Here is a 22,522-nt window from a genome sequence, read left to right as displayed (position 1 = left end):
TGTAATCTCCTTCATAGAAAGCTCCATTACAACTCAGACAGGGGAGACACAACAAAAACACTAATTCTGTCCTTACAAGGGCTGGTCAGAACTCCCTGGGTTGCTAAGCGCTGTCTGGATCTCGACCAATCAGATTGGGGACAGGGGAAGGAGAACGTCAGAGGTGAACAGATGTGAGTTGGGTTTCAATAGGGTTGTGTTCAGAGCATTGCAGAAAGAAAATGAATAAAGCTGACATGATTCCCTGTTTTATCCAACAGATAGTCATATCCCAATCCCAAATGGACCCCTAGATCCTACCCCCTATGCCAGGGCTTCCCAACCATTTTGGCCACGACCCCATTTTGATATGTGAAAATTCTTGCGACCCCAACCACGTGAAAATAATGATGTAATTAACAGCCAATGTTTACTTTTTTATTTGGGGCTATGGCAGTCAATTGAAAAACATTCTAACAGTATTTCTGATTGTCTTCTCAACTCACCATCACATACTTTTAATGTGGGGCAGTCAAATTCAAATTAGTCTGACATAATGTCTCTTATCTCACCACCACTAATGAGATGGGTGTGCTTGATGCATGTAGTGTCGGAGCTTTTCAAAGTCAGGGGGTGTGGTCGACAGTGCGCACCTCATCTCTGCTGTCACATCCAACCTGGATCAATATTTGGTTTTAATACAGACGAGAGCACTGAATCCAGCTTCACACAGATATGAGCTGTCGAAGGGTACCATGAGTTTTATGGTGCTTTCAAGACAACTGGGAATTCTGAAAAACACAAGGTAAAATCATGACGTCAGTGGTCTTCAGGTCAGAAAGTCGGAGCTCTAGAAAGAGGCCAGAGTTCCCGAGTTGGAATTCCGAGTTGGATGACCGTTTAAAGCGATTTTTCCCAGTCAGTGCTAGTTTTTTTTCGAGTTCCCAGTTGTCTTGAACGCACTGAAGTCTGAGATTTCCGAGTTCCCAGTTGTTTTGAATGCGGCATTAATGCAGAGTGACAGCAGGGTATTCCCGTTGACTCAAGAATCAAAACTCCTCCATAGTGACCCGTGAATGCATTTGGTCACATGACAGCTCGATCAGCTGTTTGATTTCACTAACCGGCATGTTAACTGAGCCAGGATCACAGTCAAACGGATTAGGAAGTAGATCCCAAAGTGCTCTTCCAAGCGTTGGATGTGAACAGTCATCACTCGTGTGGGACACTTACTGATGCTGTCACTCTTTCCTCTGAATCCACAGATTCGGCTCATCTGTAGAATGTTTTTGTATTTCCCCTGCATGTTTGCGTTCAGTTCGTTCAGTTTCCCAAATATGTCTGTTACATAGGCAAGGAGATACATTTTATTTTCATTACACAGAAAGTCAACCAAGTCTGTTTTTTTTACATCCATTGTGAATGACAACAGTTCCTCCCTCAATTTGAAAAATCTTTCTGACACCCCCCCTCGACAACCACCAAGCCTTGGTGTGAAATAGAACATTGTCATGCTTTGATCCCATATCTCCACATAGTTTTGCGAACAGGCGTGCAAACAGTGGATGTGGTTTGATGTAGTTAACAATCTAAGTTAACTGCTGCAGTATATCTCTGAGTTCTCTGCTCAGCTCTTTTGTCACCAGTTGCTCTCGGTGTATCATACAATCCATCCATATGGCAGTTTTTGAGTTGTTAGAGTTTCCTCTTGATCGCTAGCAATAGCATAAATTCTTCATTTAACATTGTTATCTGCCAAAGGTATTGGTGTGAGTTTCTGAGCCTTTTCCCTCCCCGCATTGTTTTCACCATATGAATTGCGGCCGCTAATATCAAAGTCTCTGCAATAGTGTGTGGTTTCATAGCGTAGCGGGCCTACCGATTCACAGGTAAAGTGCAGCCTTTTTCCATGATCTAAGGGCGCTTTCTGGTTGAATTTTAACCATATTACAATGATTTTGAGATACAATAATAATAATAATAATAGTCATTTACAAAGACGATATTATAACATACAGTAAAGAAATTGTTTAGTATTTCTTTCTTTTTTTCAGGATTTTGAAATTCTCCCGTGTCGCCATTTTCATATTTCGCGACCCCTAGTTTGGGAACCGCTGCCCTATGGGAATGTGAAGATCTGAGAGGATTTGATTGGCATAATCAATATGGTGAAACGTTCACCTAGCCTATCAGAGGGTGGTGCTATTACCATATTGATTGCACCGGTCAAATCCTCTCAGATCTGTGCATAGGGTCCAGGGTTCCATTTGGGCCATGTCTGTTCTCAACAATACATTTCTATCTGAACGTTCTGTAACGCTGAACCCAGCTGAACACGCCCCAGGAGACAGTTGAAAGTGTTGGGAGGAGGGAGGGAGTAGACCAATGATGTATATACATCATTGTAGTAGACAGATGCAGAGAGGTGCTGATCAGAAATGACAGCAGTGCCCCTACTGGTGGAGGAGGGAAGATACAACACTTTTTCACTTCACTTCACCCAGAGCACTGTTGAGAGGCTTTGTATATCATAATGACAGGGATTATACCACACTCACACACACTGTAATGGCTGTGTGTGTGTGTGTTCAGTCAGTCTGGTAAATACACTACATGACCAAAAGTATGTGGACACCTGCTCGTCGAACATCTCATTCCAAGATCATGGGCATTAATATGGAGTTGTTCCCCCCTTTGCTGCTATAACAGCCTCCACTCTTCTGGGAAGGCTTTCCACTAGATGTTGGAACATTGCTGTGGGAACTTGCTTCCATTCAGGCATAAGTGCATTAAAGAGGTCGGACACTGATGTTGGGCGATAGGGCCTGGCTCGCAGTCGGCGTTACAATTCATCCCAAAGGTGTTTGATGGGGTTGAGGTCAGGGCTCTGTGCAGGCCAGTCAAGTTCTACCACTTCGCAGCTGAGCCGTTGTTTTATTTTATTTTATTTTATTTAACCTTTATTTAACTAGGCAAGTTGTTGCTCCTAGACGTATCCACTTCACAATAACAACACTTACAGTTGACCGGGGAAGCTCTATCAGGGCAGAAATGTAATGAACTGACTTGTTGGAAAGGTGGCATCCTATAACGGTGCCACGTTGAAAGTCACTGAGCTCTTCAGTAAGGCCATTCTACTGCCAATGTTTGTCTATGGAGATTGCATGGCTGTGTGCTCGATTTTATACACCTGTCAGCAACGGGTGTGGCTGAAATAACCGAATCCACTAATTTGAAGGGGTGTCCACATACTTTTGTATATATAGTGAGCTAACCACAGCTAAATGTTCACTTGAGAACAGCGCAGGCAGGTAGAAATACAATATATAGAATGGAGAGGGACGGGCACACACCTGATGGAGGCACTGAGGAAGGTGGGAGTGATCTTTACATTCCCCTAGCTCCTGTAGGGTGGCCAGGAGAGCAGAGCTAGGCTCTGTGGTGGAGGTGGTAGGTCCTCTGGTGGAGGTGGGTCCTGTGGTGGAGGTGGGTCCTGTGGTGGAGGCGTGCGTCTCCCCTTTTGGGTCACTGTAGGAGGGCTCGTCTGGACTACCTGCTTCGGGGCTGATGGGATATGTAGTCTCTGGAGACACAGATGGGTGGAGCTCTACCAATCTGCCTAAAGAGAGAATGAAAATAGAGGACGGGGAAGATAGAGAAAGGGACAAGACAAAAAGAGAGAGAGAGTACATCAAACATCAAAGTAACCCTGTTATAAAACTCAGACAGTGAGAGCCAGTGAAAAGCCAGACTGAGAAGAATCTCTACCTACTGAGTGATTCCACACACTCTCGCTATTTGTACTTTTCTCTTTGTGATTCTGTTCTGTGGAAACCACAGCCCGTTTGAGCAATCCCAAGTCCTGACAAGTCAATAAAGCCTTTATTATCCCATGGTGGGAAATGAATTTGGTTGCTAGTGACATAACATTCATAGTATAATGCACCATTGAGCACTTAAACCGACATACGCACACACACACACAACAGTGAGCCTTGTTGTTAAAGGCTAAAACAAGGGATGGACAAAGGCTAGCACAATGACACACAGAGATCACATCACAGGCTAGCACAATGACACACAGAGCTCACATCACAGGCTAGCACAATGACACACAGAGCTCACATCACAGGCTAGCACAATGACACACAGAGCTCACATCACAGGCTAGCACAATGACACAGAGCTCACATCACAGGCTAGCACAATGACACACAGAGCTCACATCACAGGCTAGCACAATGACACACAGAGCTCACATCACAGGCTAGCACAATGAGACACAGAGCTCACATCACAGGCTAGCACAATGACACACAGAGCTCACATCACAGGCTAGCAAAATGACACACAGAGCTCACATCACAGGCTAGCACAATGACACACAGAGCTCACATCACAGGCTAGCACAATGACACACAGAGCTCACATCACAGGCTAGCACAATGACACACAGAGCTCACATCACAGGCTAGCACAATGACACACAGAGCTCACATCACAGGCTAGCACAATGACACAGAGAGCTCACATCACAGGGTAGCACATTTGGCTACAATGACTAACAACATCACAATGACTAACAACATCCCAATCAATCAATCAATCAATCAATCAATTTTATTTTATATAGCCCTTCTTACATCAGCTAATATCTCGAAGTGCTGTACAGAAACCCAGCCTAAAACCCCAAACAGCTAGTAATGCAGGTGTAGAAGCACGGTGGCTAGGAAAAACTCCCTAGAAAGGCGAAAACCTAGGAAGAAACCTAGAGAGGAACCAGGCTATGAGGGGTGGCCAGTCCTCTTCTGGCTGTGCCGGGTGAAGATTATAACAGAATCATGCCAAGATGTTCAAAAATGTTCATAAGTGACAAGCATGGTCAAATAATAATCAGGAATAAATCTCAGTTGGCTTTTCATAGCCGATCATTAAGAGTTGAAAACAGCAGGTCTGGGACAGGTAGGGGGTTCCATAACCGCAGGCAGAACAGTTGAAACTGGAATAGCAGCAAGGCCAGGCGGACTGGGGACAGCAAGGAGTCACCACGGCCGGTAGTCCCGACGTATGGTCCTAGGTGCTCAGGTCTCTCAGTTGGCTTTTCATAGCCGATCATTAAGAGTTGAAAACAGCAGGTCTGGGACAGGTAGGGGTTTCGTAACCGCAGGCAGAACAGTTGAAACTGGAATAGCAGCAAGGCCAGGCGGACTGGGGACAGCAAGGTGTCATCATGCCCGGTAGTCCTGACGTATGGTCCTAGGGCTCAGGTTCTCAGAGAGAAAGAGAGAACGAGAGAATTAGAGAGAGCATACTTAAATTCACACAGGACACTGGATAAGACAGGAGAAGTACTCCAGGTATAACCAACTAACCCCAGCCCCCCGACACATAAACTACTGCAGCATAAATACTGGAGGCTGAGACAGGAGCGGTCCGGGAGACACTGTGGCCCCATCCGAAGAAACCCCCGGACAGGGCCAAACAGGAAGGATATAACCCCACCCACTCTGCCAAAGCACAGCCCCCGCACCACTAGAGGGATATCCTCAACCACCAACTTACAATCCTGAGACAAGGCCGAGTATAGCCCACAGAGGTCTCCACCACAGCACAAACCAAGGGGGGCGCCAACCCAGACAGGAAGATCACGTCAGTAACTCAACCCACTCAAGTGACGCACCCCCTCCCAGGGACGGCATGAAAGAGCACCAGCAAGCCAGTGACTCAGCCCCTGCAACAGGGTTAGAGGCAGAGAACCCCAGTGGAGAGGGGAACCGGCCCGGCAGAGACAGCAAGGGCTGTTCGTTGCTCCAGAGCCTTTCCGTTCACCTTCACACTCCTGGGCCAGACTACACTCAATCATATGACCTACTGAAGAGATAAGTCTTCAGTAAAGACTTAAAGGTTGAGACCGAGTCTGCGTCTCTCACATGGGTAGGCAGACTGTTCCATAAAAATGGAGATCTATAGGAGAAAGCCCTGCCTCCCGCTGTTTGCTTAGAAATTCTAGGGACAATTAGGAGGCCTGCGTCTTGTGACCGTAGCGTACGTATTGGTATGTACGGCAGGACCAACTCGGAAAGATAGGTAGGAGCAAGCCCATGTAACGCTTTATAGGTTAACAGTAAAACCTTGAAATCAGCCCTTGCCTTAACAGGAAGCCAGTGTAGGGAAGCTAGCACTGGAGTAATATGATCAAATTTCTTGGTTCTAGTCAGGATTCTAGCAGCCGTATTTAGCACTAACTGAAGTTTATTTAGTGCTTTATCCGGGTAGCCGGAAAATAGAGCATTGCAGTAGTCTAACCTAGAAGTAACAAATGCATGGATTAATTTTTCTGCATCATTTTTGGACAGAAAATTTCTGATTTTTGCAATGTTACGTAGATGGAAAAAAGCTGTCCTTGAAACAGTCTTGATATGTTCGTCAAAAGAGAGATCAGGGTCAAGAGTAACGCCGAGGTCCTTCACAGTTTTATTTGAGACGACTTTACAACCATCAAGATGAATTGTCAGATTTAACAGAAGATCTCTTTGTTTCTTGGGACCTAGAACAAGCATCTCTGTTTTGTCCGAGTTTAAAAGTAAAAAAGTTTTCAGCCATCCACTTCCTTATGTCTGAAACACAGGCTTCTAGCGAGGGCAATTTTGGGGGCTTCACCATGTTTCATTGAAATGTACAGCTGTGTGTCATCCGCATAGCAGTGAAAGTTAACATTATGTTTTCGAATAACATCCCCAAGAGGTAAAATATATAGTGAAAACAATAGTGGTCCTAAAACGGAACCTTGAGGAACACCGAAATGTACAGTTGATTTGTCGGAGGACAGACCATTCACAGAGACAAACTGATATCTTTCCGACAGGTAAGATCTAAACCAGGCCAGAACTTGTCCGTGTAGACCAATTTGGGTTTCCAGTCTCTCCAAAAGAATGTGGTGATCGATGGTGTCAAAGGCAGCACTAAGGTCTAGTAGCACGAGGACAGATGCAGAGCCTCGGTCTGACGCCATTAAAAGGTCATTTACCACCTTCACAAGTGCAGTCTCAGTGCTATGATGGGGTCTAAAACCAGACTGAAGCATTTCGTACACATTGTTTGTCTTCAGAAAGGCAGTGAGTTGCTGCGCAACAGCTTTTTCTAAAATTTTTGAGAGGAATGGAAGATTCGATATAGGCCGATAGTTTTTTATATTTTCCGGGTCAAGGTTTGGCTTTTTCAAGAGAGGCTTTATCACTGCCACTTTTAGTGAGTTTGGTACACATCCGGTGGATAGAGAGCTGTTTATTATGTTCAACATAGGAGGGCCAAGCACAGGAAGCAGCTCCTTCAGCAGTTTAGTAGGAATAGGATCCAGTATGCAGCTTGAAGGTTTAGAGGCCATGATTATTTTCATCATTGTGTCAAGAGATATAGTACTAAAACACTTAAGTGTCTCTCCCGATCCCAGGCCCTCGCAGAGCTGTGCAGATCCAGGACAGCTAAGCCCTGGAGGAATACGCAGATTCAAAGAGGAGTCCGTAATTTGCTTTCTAATGGTCATGATCTTTTCCTCAAAGAAGTTCATGAATTTATTACTGCTGAAGTGAAAGCCATCCTCTCTTGGGGAATGCTGCTTTTTAGTTAGCTTTGCAACAGTATCAAAAAGAAATTTTGGATTATTCTTATTTTCCTCGATTAAGTTGGAAAAGTAGGATGATCGAGCAGCAGTGAGGGCTCTTCGGTACTGCACGGTACTGTCTTTCCAAGCTAGTCGGAAGACTTCCAGTTTGGTGTGGCGCCATTTCCGTTCCAATTTCCTGGAAGCTTGCTTCAAAGCTCGGGTATTTTCTGTATACCAGGGAGCTAGTTTCTTATGACAAATGTTTTTCGTTTTTAGGGGTGCAACTGCATCTAGGGTATTGCGCAAGGTTAAATTGAGTTCCTCAGTTAAGTGGTTAACTGATTTTTGTCCTCTGACGTCCTTGGGTAGGCAGAAGGAGTCTGGAAGGGCATCAAGGAATTTTTGTGTTGTCTGAGAATTTATAGCACGACTTTTGATGCTCCTTGGTTGGGGTCTGAGCAGATTATTTGTTGCGATTGCAAACGTAATAAAATGGTGGTCCGATAGTCCAGGATTTTGTGGAAAAACATTAAGATCTACAACATTTATTCCATGGGACAAAACTAGGTCCAGAGTATGACTGTGGCAGTGAGTAGGTCCAGAGACATGTTGGACAAAACCCACTGAGTCGATGATGGCTCCGAAAGACTTTTGGAGTGGGTCTGTGGACTTCTCCATGTGAATATTAAAATCACCAAAAATTAGAATATGATCTGCTATGACTACAAGGTCTGATAGGAATTCAGGAAACTCAGAGAGGAACGCTGTATATGGCCCAGGAGGCCTGTAAACAGTAGCTATAAAAAGTGATTGAGTAGGCTGCATAGATTTCATGACTAGAAGCTCAAAAGATGAAAACGCCATTTTTTTTTTGTAAATTGAAATTTGCTATCGTAAATGTTAGCAACACCTCCGCCTTTGCGGGATGCACGGGGAATATGGTCACTAGTGTAACCAGGAGGTGAGGCCTCATTTAACACAGCAAATTCATCAGGCTTAAGCCATGTTTCAGTCAGGCCAATCACATCAAGATTATGATCAGTGATTAGTTCATTGACTATGACTGCCTTTGAAGTGAGGGATCTAACATTAAGTAACCCTATTTTGAGATGTGAGGTATCACGATCTCTTTCAATAATGGCAGGAATGGAGGAGGTCTTTATCCTAATAAGATTGCTAGGGTGAACACCGCCATGTTTAGTTTTGCCCAACCTAGGTCGAGGCACAGACACAGTCTCAATGGGTATGGCTGAGCTGACTACACTGACTATGCTATTGGCAGACTCCACTAAGCTGGCAGGTTGGCTAACAGCCTGCTGCCTGGCCTGCACCCTATTTCACTGTGGGGCTAGAGGAGTTAGAGCCCTATCTATGTTGGTAGATAAGAGGAGAGCACCCCTCCAGCTAGGATGGAGTCCGTCACTCCTCAGCAGGTCAGGCTTGGTCCTGTTTGTGGGTGAGTCCCAGAAAGAGGGCCAATTATCCACAAATGTTATCTTTTGGGAGGGGCAGAAAACAGTTTTCAACCAGCGATTGAGTGCTGAGACTCTGCTGTAGAGCTCGTCACTTCCCCTAACTGGGAGGGGGCCAGAGACAATTACTCGATGCCGACACATCTTTCTAGCTGATTTACAAGCTGAAGCTATGTTGCACTTGGTGACCTCTGACTGTTTCATCCTAACATCGTTGGTGCCGACGTGGATAACAATATCTCTATACTCTCTACACTCGCCAGTTTTAGCTTTAGCCAGCACCATCTTTAGATTAGCCTTAACGTCGGTAGCCCTGCCCCCTGGTAAACAGTGTATGATCGCTGGGTGATTCGTTTTAAGTCTAATACTGCGGGTAATGGAGTCGCCAATGACTAGGGTTTTCAATTTGTCAGAGCTAATGGTGGGAGCCTTCGGCGTCTCAGACCCCGTAACGGGAGGAGTAGAGACAAGAGAAGACTCAGACTCAGACTCCGACTCGCTACATAATGGGGAAAACCGGTTGAAGGTTTCTGTCGGCTGAATGAGCGACACCGGTTGAGCATTCCAACAGTATTTCCCTCCAGAAGCCATGAGAAAGTTGTCCGGCTGCGGGGACTGTGCGGGGGATTTATACTAACGTTACTGTCTGTACTTACTGGTGGCACAGACGCTGTTTCTTCCTTTCCTACACTGAAATTACCCTTGCCTAACGATTGCGTCTGAAGCTGGGCTTGTAGCACAGCTATTCTCGCCGCAAGGCGATCGTTCTCCTGTATATTATGAGTACAGCGACTGCAATTAGAAGACATCATGTTAATGTTACTACTTAGCTTCGGCTGTTGAAGATGTTGACGAACCATGTCCAGATAAAGCGTCCGGAGTGAAAAAGTTGAATAAGGGAAAAAAGTTGCGATGGAAAAAAGGAAAATAAAGTAAAATTGGCAGCTAAAACGCACAGGAAAATGACTCTTCTGTCTCGGGATAAAACGTCCGGGGTGAAAAAGTTTAACGAAAAAAGATGAGTGAGGACAAAACTAAAAAGTTGGTAAATTTGTTGAACACATGGATTGATTAAACGTTTATTAAAAGTAAAACGTGAATAGTTTGGCAGGTAGCCAAGTAGCAACAAACAGCACAGCAGCACGGAGACAATGCGGAAGCGAGACGGAAGTCACTTACAACATCACAATGACTAACAACATCACAATGACTAACAACATCACAGTGCTTAACAACATCACAATAGCCAACACCCAGTGGCAACTGTTAGTTACTTAGATGTCTTGCCAAGAGAGTGTGTGTTATGGGACAGGCACCACACCCAAATGAGATAAACAGGAAAACACTTACAGATCCTCAGACTCCTCTCAATCACTTTACCTCTTCCCCTGTCTATCTACCGCTTTTTCTCCTTCTGTCCCCCTCCTTGCTGTACCCCTCTCCTCTACCTCTCTACCTCTCCCCCTCTCCTTCTCTCTCTCCATCTCTCTGACTGTAGCTCATGCGGTTGCTCTGACATCACTGTGTGACCCGGGCTGTATGCCACAAATCTGATCTGCTGACCGATTAACAGGGTTAGCGCGCACACACACACACACAAACACGTAAGCCCAGCCGATTGAGTAACCCAGACCTTCAACCATGGCCAGAAACACATACAGTTTCTCAATAGAATTGACTAGTCTCTGCCTCCTCCTGATCAATGATACCCAATAAAACTGATCCAAGTAAAGGTGATAGATTTTCTGTGTGTGTGTGCACGTCATCTTACCTGTGTCTGAGAAGGAGGAGTCAGTCATAGGAGTGTCGGGTGATTGGCCACGAGTCACGCTGCTGTCCTCCTCCTCTTCTTCCACCATCACATCATCATCATCTTCCTCTCCCTTCATATTTCTATCACCATCTTCCTCCTCCTCTTCCTCCCTATTGCTGTTTAAAGAGTCTTGTTCGATGGAGTCACATCCAACCCTCTGACCATCATCTAATTGAGTCTGTGTCCAGTTCTGGTTTTGGTGGGCGGAGACCTGATTTGTTTCCGAGTGGTCTAATTGGTTGTAGTGGAGGTCGACCCCGCCTTCCTGACCCTCTGACACCACTGGCCCCGCCCTCTCACACTGACCTGGAAGCAGATAAAGAGAGACAAGAGGTTCTGTTGTTGTCATAACACACAGCAGGAGATTCCAATCTACTCTGTATGTACTCATGTAGATCTAATACAGGGGTCTTCAACCTTTTCTTGCCCAGGGACCCCTGCCTAGGCAAACCAGTGACCCCCATCATATGTTAGCAAAACATGTTTTGTTTCCCCAGGTGAATGGTAACGGCAAGGAGAAGTAATCAACATTTTAAAATGAATAGATTTGGAAGATAGTTTTTCATTATTTTGACCTCCCCACATTATAATTGGAAGAAGTGTAAACTCGAACATAGCCTATTAGCTAGAAAAGTAACTCCAAACACATTCACTAATAGCAGCTGTTTATCTGGTTAAACAAAGGTTAGCCATGTGTTGGCCAAAATGTACATCCAAGTCAAGAAAGCTTGCCAGCACTTGCTGCGACTGGTAGACTGGTACTCGCTGGGTGCTTTTTCAAAGCCTATGTCAGATACTCCAGTGAGTATAATAAGCTCAAATGAATGGAACTGGCTCAATATTAGGAGTTGCGATACAGTGCCTATGAAAAGTCTACACCCCCATTGGATTTCTTCACATTTTATTGTGTTACAAAGTGGGATTAAAATTGATTTAATTTTCATTTTTTGTCAACAATCTACACAGAATACCCTAATGTCAAAGTGGAAGAATATATATGCAGTATCTCACAAAGGTGAGTACACACCTCACTTTTTTGTAAATATTTGAGTATATATTTTCATGTGACAACAATGTAAAGTAGTGAGTGTACAGCTTGTATAACAGTGTACATTTGCTGTCCATTCAAAATAACTCAACACCATTAATGTCTAACCCGCTGGCAACAAAAGTGAGTACACCCCAAATTGGTGAAAATGTCCAAATTGGGCCCAATTAGCCATTTTCGCTCCCCGGAGTCATGTGACTCGTTAGTGTTACAAGGTCTCAGGTGTGAATGGGGAGCAGGTGTGTTAAATTTGGTGTCATCGCTCTCACACTCCCTCATACTGGTCACTGGAAGTTCAACATGGCACCTCATGGCAAAGAACTCTCTGAGAATCTGAAAAAAAGAATTGTTGCTCTACATAAAGATGGCCTGGGCTATAAGAAGATTGCCAAGACCCTGAAACTGAGCTGCAGCACGGTGGCCAAGACCATACAGCTGTTTAACAGGACAGGTTCCACTCAGAACAGGCCTCGCCATGGTCGACCAAAGAAGTTGAGTGCACGCGCTCAGCGTCATATCCAGAGGTTGTCTTTGGGAAATAGACGTATGAGTGCTGCCAGCATTGCTGCAGAGGTTGAAGGGGTGGGGGGTCAGCCTGTCAGTGCTCAGACCATACGCCGCACACTGCATCAAATTGGTCTGCATGGCTGTCATCCCAGAAGGAAGCCTCTTCTAAAGATGATGCACAAGAAAGCCCGCAAACAGTTTGCTGAAGACAAGCAGACTAAGGACATGGATTACTGGAACCATGTCCTGTGGTCTGATGAGACCAAGATAAACTTATTTGGTTCAGATGGTGTCAAGCGTGTGTGGCGGCAACCAGGTGAGGAGTACAAAGACAAGTGTGTCTTGCCTACAGTCAAGTATGGTCTGGGGCTGCATGAGTGCTGCCGGCACTGGGGAGCTACAGTTCATTGAGGGAACCATGAACGCCAACAAGTACTGTGACATACTGAAGCAGAGCATGATCCCCTCCCTTTGGAGACTGGGCCGCAGGGCAGTATTCCAACATGATAATGACCCCAAACACACCTCCAAGACGACCACTGCCTTGCTAAAGAAGCTGAGGGTAAAGGTGATGGACTGGCCAAGCATGTCTCCAGACCTAAACCCTATTGAGCATCTGTGGGGCATCCTCAAACGGAAGGTGGAGGAGTGCAAGGTCTCTAACATCCACCAGCTCCGTGATGTCGTCATGGAGGAGTGGAAGAGGACTCCAGTGGCAACCTGTGAAGCTCTGGTGAACTCCATGCCCAAGAGGGTTAAGGCAGTGCTGGAAAATGATGGTGGCCACACAAAATATTGACACTTGGGGCCCCAAACTCACTTTTGTTGCCAGCGGTTTAGACATTAATGGCTGTGTGTTGTGTTATTTTGAGGGGACAGCAAATTTACACTGTTATACAAGCTGTACACTCACTACTTTACATTGAAGCAAAGTGTCATTTCTTCAGTGTTGTCACATGAAAAGATATACTCAAATATTTACAAAAATGTGAGAGGTGTACTCACTTTTGTGAGATATTGTAAATACAGTTGAAGTCGGAAGTTTACATACACTTAGGTTGGAGTCATTAAAACTCGTTTTTCAACCACTCCACAAATTTATTGTTAATAATATAATAATAATTGTTAACAAACTATAGTTTGGCAAGTCGGTTAGGACATCTACTTTGTGTATGACACAAGTAATTTTTCCAACAATTGTTTACAGACAGATTATTTCACTTATAATTCACTGTATCACAATTCCGGTGGGTCAGAAGTTTACATACACTAAGTTGACTGTGCCTTTAAACAGCTTGGAAAATTCCAGAAAATGATGTCATGGCTTTAGAAGCTTCCGATAGGCTAATTTACATCATTTTAGTCAATTGGAGGTGTACCTGTGGATATATTTCAAGGCTTACCTTCAAACTCAGTGCCTCTTTGCTTGACATAATGGGAAAATCAAAAGAAATCAGCCAAGACCTCAGAAAGAAAATGGTAGACCTCCACAAGTCTGGTTCATCCTTGGGAGCAATTTCCAAACGTCTGAAGGTACCACGTTCATCTGTACAAACAATAGTACGCAAGTATAAACACCATGGGACCACGCAGCCATCATACCGCTCAGGAAGGAGACGCATTCTGTCTCCAAGAGATTAACGTACTTTGGTGCGAAAAGTGCAAATCAATCTCAGAACAACAGCAAAGGACCTTGTGAAGATGCTGGAGGAAACGGGTACAAAAATATCTATATCCACAGTAAAACAAGTCCTATATCGACATAACCTGAAAGGCCGCTCAGCAAGGAAGAAGCCACTGCTCCAAAACCGCCATAAAAAAGCCAGACTACGGTTTGCAACTGCACATGGGGACAAAGATCGTACTTTTTGGAGAAAAGTCCTCTGGTCTAATGAAACAAAAACAGAACTGTTTGGCCATAATGACCATTGTTATGTTTGGAGGAAAAAGGGGGTTGCTTGCAAGCCGAAGAACACCATCCCAACCGTGAAGCACGGGGGTGCATCATGCTGTGGGGGTGCTTTCCTGCAGGAGGGAGTGGTGCACTATATATGTGGATATATTGAAGCAACATCTCAAGACATCAGTCAGGAAGTTAAAGCTTGGTCGCAAATGGGTCTTCCAAATGGACAATGACCCCAAGCATACTTCCAAAGTTGTGGCAAAATGGCTTAAGGACAACAAAGTCAAGGTATTGGAGTGGCCATCACAAAGCCCTGACCTCAATCCTATAGAAAATTTGTGGGCAGAACTGAAAAAGTGTGTGCGAGCAAGGAGGCCTACAAACCTGACTCAGTTACACCAGCTCTGTCAGGAGGAATGGGCCAAAATTCACCCAACTTATTGTGGGAAGCTTGTGGAAGGCTACCCAAAACGTTTGACCCAAGTTAAACAATTTAAAGGCAATGCTACCAAATACTAATTGAGTCTATGTAAACTTCTGACCCACTGGGAATGTGATGAAAGAAATAAAAGCTTAAATAAATCATTCTCTCTACTATTATTCTGACATTTCACATTCTTAAAATAAAGTGGTGATCCTAACTGACCTAAGACAGGGAATTTTTACTAGGATTAAATGTCAGAAATTGTGAAAAACTGAGTTTAAATGTATTTGGCTAAGGTGTATGTAAACTTCCGACTTCAACTGTATTTTTAAGATTAATGAAAGATAAAACACTAATATACCTTGATTAGATAATTATTCACCCCCCTGAGTTAATACATGTTAGAAACGCCTTCTTGAGAGTCTGCTTGGGTAAGTCTCATAAGAGCTTTGCATACCTGTATTGTGCAATATTTGCACATTATTCTTTTCAAAATTCTTCAAGCTCTGTCAAGGTGTTGGAGATCATGGCTAGACAGCAATTTTCAAGTCTTATCATATATTTCCAAGCAGATTTAAGTCAAAACTGTAACTTGGCCACCCAGGAACATTCACAGTCTTATTGGTAAGCAACTCCAGTGTATATTTGGCTTTGTGTTGTAGGTTATTGGGTAATAATAATAATAATAATATGCCATTTAGCAGACGCTTTTATCCAAAGCGACTTACAGTCATGCGTGCATACATTTTTGTGTATGGGTGGTCCCGGGGATCGAACCCACTACCTTGGCGTTACAAGCGCCGTGCTCTACCAGCTGAGCTACAGAGGACCACTTCAAGGGTAACACTTTACTTGACACCCAGCGTCATAACACGTTATGACACGGTCATAACCATGTCATAATATGTCATAACAGCTGACGTAACTTTCCATAATCTGTTATATGTTCAGAACACTGTCATGACACATATTTAGACCTGTTGTGACATATATAGCGTTATTTTATGGCTGGTTATGACACCTACATAAGAGTGTCAAAACCCACAAAACTTACCACACAAGGCAAAGCATTCCATTACAACATTGCCTACGTGTCAACAGCATGTTTATGTTGTACGTATATATTTTTTAATTGACCATATTAAATTATCTTTGTAATTTATTGATGTCAGATATGCACCTATCTCAATGCTCTGTTGCTGATGACTGGGATAAATGCAGGAGCAGATTTCAGGAGCAGGACAAGACACCCTCTTTTTGACTGATGACTAACATAAGGGCATGTACGTGATAGGCCTATCATAATGATGGTCATTATGCTTCTTGACAGTGTCATAAAGTCTATTTTCTTAGTCCAAGTAAAGTGACACAGGATGGTCATAATGCTTCATGACAGTGTCATAAAGTGTATTTTCAACAAGTTATTTAAAATATGATGAAAAAAACATGACGGTAAAGAATTGATTACAACGACAACAAAGGATTTAAGAAACAAACGTTCAAACTAAAGGAAACTTATTCGCAGGGAAAAAAACAAATTTGAATAAATGTGGGTTTTGACACTCTTATGTAGGTATCATAACCAGCCATAAAATAAAGCAATATATGTCACAACTGGTGTAAATATGGGTCATGACAGTGTTATGACTATATTATCACAGGTTATGACAAGTAAAGTCAGCTGTTATGACATATTTTGACATGGTTATTACCGTTTCATAATGTGTTATGACACTGGGTGTCAAGTAAAGTGTTACTAGTTATTGTCCTGCTGAAAGGTGAATTCCTCTCCCCGTGTCTGGTGTAAAGCAGGTTTTCCTCTAGGATTTTGCCTGTGCTTAGCTCCATCCCGTTTCTTTTCATCCTGAAAAACTCCCCAGTCTTTGCCGATGTCGAGCATACCCATACCATGATGTAGCCACCACCATGCTTGAAAATAAGGAGGCAGTTCCTCAGTGATGTGTTGTGTTGGATTGGCCCCAAACATAAGGTGTATTGTTGTGTTTTTTTGTAGTATGAGTTTAGTGCCTTATTCTGTATCTTTTTATTCTTCTTTACCTCATTTAGGCCATTACAGCTAATGAACTCTGTAGCTGTTTTAAAATCACCAATGGCCTCATGGTGACATCCCTAAGCAGTTTCCTTCCTGTCCTGCAGCTCAGTTCAGTTCAGAAGGACAAGTGCATCTTTGAAGGGTCTGGGTGGTTTAATACATCATCCATAGCATAATTATTAACTTGACCATGCTTAAAGATATATTCAATGTCTGATTTGTTATTGTTACCTATCTACCAATCACTGCCCTTCTTTCTGAGGCTTTCGAAAAGCTCCCTGGTCTTTGTAGTTGAATTTGTGCTTTAAATTCAATACATGACTGAGGGACCTTCCAGATGTTGTATGTATGGGGGACAGAGGAAGGGGTTGTCATTCAAAAATCATGTCAACCTCTATTTTTCACACAGAGTCCATATAACTTATTATGTGATTTGTTAAGCCAAATGTTACTTCTCAACTAATTTAGGCTTGCCTAAACAAAGGGGGTGAATATTTTTACAAGGACTATATTTTTGTTATTAATTTGTAAAAAGTTGTATAATTTTATTTTCACTTGGATATTATGGAGACTATCTATTTCAATCCCACTTAGTAACGCAACAAATATGAATACAATTGACTTTCTATATGTAATCCAAAAATGTTTATTCTGTTGTTGCTAACGATATTCATAAAAACATTAAAATAAATAATCCACACACATACAGTACCAGTAGAAAGTTTGGACACACCTACTCATTCAAGGGTTTTTCTTTATTTTTACTATTTTCGACATTGTAGAATAATACTGAAGACATCAAAACTATGAAATAACACATATGGAATCATGTAGTAACCAAATATATTTGATATTTTAGCTTCTTCCAAGTAGCCACCCTTTGCCTTGATGACAGCTTTGCACACTCTTGGCATTCTCTCAACCAGCTTCACCTGGAATGCTTTTCCAACAGTCTTGATGGAGTTCCAACATATGCTGAACACTTGTTGGCTGCTTTTCCTTCACTCTGCGGTCCAACTCATCCCAAACCATCTCAATTGGGTTGAGGTCGGGTGATTGTGGAGGCCAGGTCATCTGACGCACCACTCCATCACTCTCCTTCTTGGTCAAATAGCCCTTACACAGCCTGGAGGTGTGTTGGGTCATTGTCCTGTTAAAAAACAAATGATAGTCCCACTAAGCGCAAACCAGATGGGATGGCGTATCACTGCAGAATGCTGTGGTAGTCATGCTGGTTACGTGTGCCTTGAATTCTAAATAAATCAGACAGTGTCACTAGCAAAGCACCCCCACACCATCACACCTCCTCCTCCATGCTTCACGTTGGGAACCACACATGCAGAGATAATCCGTTCACCTACTCTGCGTCTCACAAAGACACGGCGGTTGGAACCAAAAATCCAGAGATTTCCACAGGTCAAATGTCCATTGCTCGTGTTTCTTGGCCCAAGCAAATCTTCTTCTTATTGGTGTCCTTTAGTAGTGGTTTCTTTGAAGCAATTTGACCATGAAGGCCTAATTCACGCAGTCCCCTCTGAACAGTTGATGTTGAGATGTGTCTATTACTTGAACTCTGTGAAGCATTTATTTGGGCTGCAATCTGAGGTGCAGTTAACTCTAGTGAACTTATCCTCTGCAGCAGAGGTAACTCTGGGTTTTCCTTTCCTGTGGCGGTCCTCATTAGAGACAGTTTCATCATAGCGCTTGATGGTTTTTGCGACTGCACTTGAAGAAACTTTCAAAATTCTTGACATTTACCGGATTGACTGACCTTCATGTCTTAAAATAATGATGGACTGTCATTTCTCTTTGCTTATTTGAGCTGTTCTTGCCATAATATGGACTTGGTCTTTTACCAAATAGGGCTATCTTCTGTATACAGTGAGGGAAAAAAGTATTTGATCCCCTGCTGATTTTGTTTGTTTGCCCATTGACAAAGAAACGATCAGTCTATAATTTTAATGTTAGGTTTATTTGAACAGTGAGAGACAGAATAACAACAAAAAAATCCAGAAAAACGCATGTCAAAAATGTTATAAGTAATTGACCCCTCTGCAAAACATGACTTAGTACTTGGTGGCAAAACCACCAGATGTTCATTGGCAAACTTCAGACGGGCATGTATATGTGCTTTCTTGAGCAGGGGGACCTTGCGGGCGCTGCAGGATTTCAGTCCTTCACGGCGTAGTGTGTTACTAATTGTTTTCTTGGTGACTATGGTCCCAGCTGCCTTGAGATCATTGACAAGATCCTCCCGTGTAGTTCTGGGCTGATTCCTCACCGTTCTCATGATCATTGCAACTCCACGAGGTGAGATCTTGCATGGAGCCCCAGGCCGAGGGAGATTGTCAGTTATTTTGTGTTTCTTCCATTTGCGAATAATCGCACCAACTGTTGTCACCTTCTCACCAAGCTGCTTGGCGATGGTCTTGTAGCCCATTCCAGCCTTGTGTAGGTCTACAACCTTGTCCCTGACGTCCTTGGAGAGCTCTTTGGTCTTGGCCATGGTGGAGAGTTTGGAATCTGAATGATTGATTGCTTCTGTGGACAGCTGTCTTTTATACAGGTAACAAGCTGAGATTAGGAGCACTCCCTTTAAGAGTGTACTCCTAATCTCAGCTCTTTACCTGTATAAAAGACACCTGGAAGCCAGAAATCTTTCTGATTGAGAGGGGGTCAAATACTTATTTCCCTCATTAAAATGCAAATCAATTTATAACATTTTTGACATGCGTTTTTCTGGATTTTTTTGTTGTTATTCTGTCTCTCACTGTTCAAATAAACCTACCATTAAAATTATAGACTGATCATTTCTTTGTCAGTGGGCAAACGTACAAAATCAGCAGGGGATCAAATACTTTTTTCCCTCACTGTACCACCCCTACCTTGTCACAACACAACAGATTGGCTCAAACGCATTAAGAAGGAAAGAAATTCCACAAATTAACAAGGCACACCTGTTAATTGAAATGCATTCCAGGTGACTACCTCATGAAGCTGGTTGAGAGAATGCCAAGAGTGTGCAAAGCAGTCATCAAAGCAAAGCGTGGCTACTTTGAAGAATCTCAAATATAAAATATATTTTGATTTATTTAACACTTTTTGTTTACTACATGATTCCATATGTGTTATTTCATAGTTCTGATGTCTTCACTATTATTCTACAATGTAGAAAATATAAAAAATAAAGAAAAACCCTGGAATGAGTAGGTGTGTCCAAACTTATACTGGTACTGTATATAAAATCATTATTTTTATTTAAAAAAAATTATAATAACCTGCCGTACCCCCGGTTGAATACCCCTGATCTAAGAGGATTACAATTAGAAGGTATTTATAAGCAAGATCCATCTTGCCTATTAGATAGACTTCCACCATGGCTGAGTCCTAATTCTCCCCCCTTCTCCCAAAGTGGTGGAAACTCCCTCCAGCCAATGCTTACACTAATCCAATGCTTTAAATCAATGCTCAGGAGAAAAGGGTGAAGAATCGGGACATAGACAATATTTCAACTCTCTCCCCCTGCCTCCCCTGTCCTAGACCTTATCCAGAGGGCTCCTCTCCCTGTCCCTTCCTCTGTCACCTTCTCATCCTTACCCTCATCCATGGGGCTCCTCCTCCGTGACCTCTCAGCATGAAGGTCAGCCACTCCCCTTGCCACGCCTACAAGAAACAGCCCTCCTCCTACTGAGAGAGAGAGAGAGAGAAAGAGAGATATTATTTCCCTTTTGTTTGTCTATTCCACTTGCTTTGGCAATGTAAACATACAGTGGGGAGAACAAGTATTTGATACACTGCCGATTTTGCAGGTTTTCCTACTTACAAAGCATGTAGAGGTCTGTACTTTTTATCATAGGTACACTTCAACTGTGAGAGATGGAATCTAAAACAAAAATCCAGAAAATCAAATTGTATGATTTTTAAGTAATTAATTTGCATTTTATTGCATGACATACAGTGGGGAAAAAAAGTATTTAATCAGCCACCAATTGTGCAAGTTCTCCCACTTAAAAAGATGAGAGAGGCCTGTAATTTTCATCATAGGTACACGTCAACTATGACAGACAAGTTGAGGAAAAAAAATCCAGAAAATCGCATTGTAGGATTTTTAATGAATTTATTTGCAAATTATGGTGGAAAATAAGTATTTGGTCACCTACAAACAAGCAAGATATCTGGCTCTCACAGACCTGTAACTTCTTCTTTAAGAGGCTCCTCTGTCCTCCACTCGTTACCTGTATTAATGGCACCTGTTTGAACTTGTTATCAGTATAAAAGACACCTGTCCACAACCTCAAACAGTCACACTCCAAACTCCACTATGGCCAAGACCAAAGAGCTGTCAAAGGACACCAGAAACAAAATTGTAGACCTGCACCAGGCTGGGAAGACTGAATCTGCAATAGGTAAGCAGCTTGGTTTGAAGAAATCAACTGTGGGAGCAATTATTAGGAAATGGAAGACATACAAGACCACTGATAATCTCCCTCGATCTGGGGCTCCACGCAAGATCTCACCCTGTGGGGTCAAAATGATCACAAGAACGGTGAGCAAAAATCCCAGAACCAACGGGGGGACCTAGTGAATGACCTGCAGAGAGCTGGGACCAAAGTAACAAAGCCTACCATCAGTAACACACTACGCCGCAAGGGACTCAAATCCTGCAGTGCCAGACGTGTCCCCCTGCTTAAGCCAGTACATGTCTAGGCCCGTCTGAAGTTTGCTAGAGTGCATTTGGATGATCCAGAAGAGGATTGGGAGAACGTCATATGGTCAGATAAAACCAAAATATAACTTTTTGGTAAAAACTCAACTCGTCGTGTTTGGAGCACAATGAATGCTGAGTTGCATCCAAAGAACACCATACCTACTGTGAAGCATGGGGGTGGAAACATCATGCTTTGGGGCTGTTTTTCTGCAAAGGGACCAGGACGACTGATCCGTGTAAAGGAAAGAATGAATGGGGCCATGTATCATGAGATTTTGAGTGAAAACCTCCTTCCATCAGCAAGGGCATTGAAGATGAAACGTGGCTTGGTCTTTCAGCATGACAATGATCCCAAACACACCGCCCGGGCAACGAAGGAGTGGCTTCGTAAGAAGCATTTCAAGGTCCTGGAGTGGCCTAGCCAGTCTCCAGATCTCAACCCCATAGAAAATCTTTGGAGGGAGTTGAAAGTCTGTGTTGCCCAGAGACAGCCCCGAAACCTGAAGGATCTGGAGAAGGTCTGTATGGAGGAGTGGGCCAAAATCCCTGCTGCAGTGTGTGCAAACCTGGTCAAGACCTACAGGAAACGTATGATCTCTGTAATTGCAAACAAAGGTTTCTGTACCAAATAATAAGTTCTGCTTTTCTGATGTATCAAATACTTATGTCATGCAATAAAATGCAAATTAATTACAATGTGATTTTCTGGATTTTTGTTTTAGATTCCGTCTCTCACAGTTGAAGTGTACCTATGATAAAAATTACAGACCTCTACATGCTTTGTAAGTAGGAAAACCTGCAAAATTGGCAGTGTATCAAATACTTGTTCTCCCCACTGTATGTTTCCAATGCACTTTGAGAGAGAGCGATAGAGAGAGAGAGACAGAGAGAGAGAGAGAGAGAGAGAGAGAGAGAGAGAGAGAAGGGGAAGAATAGAGAGAAAGAGAGAGAAGGGGAGAAAGAGAGAAAGAACGAGGGAGCGGTGAGAGAGCGAGAAAGACAAGAGGCTGTT

The 22,522-nt window shown here is 43.2% G+C and overlaps 1 protein-coding gene across 1 annotated transcript in view; it reads right to left on the bottom strand.

Moving 5' to 3' along the window:
* The window catches only part of cnsta (consortin, connexin sorting protein a), a 55,720-nt gene that overhangs the window by 16,457 nt on the left and 16,741 nt on the right, over positions 1 to 22,522 (bottom strand). Inside the window, exons 2-4 of the mRNA XM_045207411.1 lie at positions 20,400 to 20,489; positions 10,826 to 11,173; positions 3,333 to 3,598 (exon numbers count right to left, since the gene is read on the bottom strand). Of these exons, the coding sequence (XP_045063346.1) occupies positions 3,333 to 3,598; positions 10,826 to 11,173; positions 20,400 to 20,409 (624 nt within the window). The 5' untranslated portion in view covers positions 20,410 to 20,489. The remainder of the gene's footprint in view (positions 1 to 3,332; positions 3,599 to 10,825; positions 11,174 to 20,399; positions 20,490 to 22,522) is intronic.

Source organism: Coregonus clupeaformis, chromosome 25 (genome assembly GCF_020615455.1).
Source record: "Coregonus clupeaformis isolate EN_2021a chromosome 25, ASM2061545v1, whole genome shotgun sequence".
NCBI lineage: Eukaryota > Metazoa > Chordata > Actinopteri > Salmoniformes > Salmonidae > Coregonus > Coregonus clupeaformis.
This window is presented reverse-complemented; position numbering and strand designations above follow the sequence as displayed.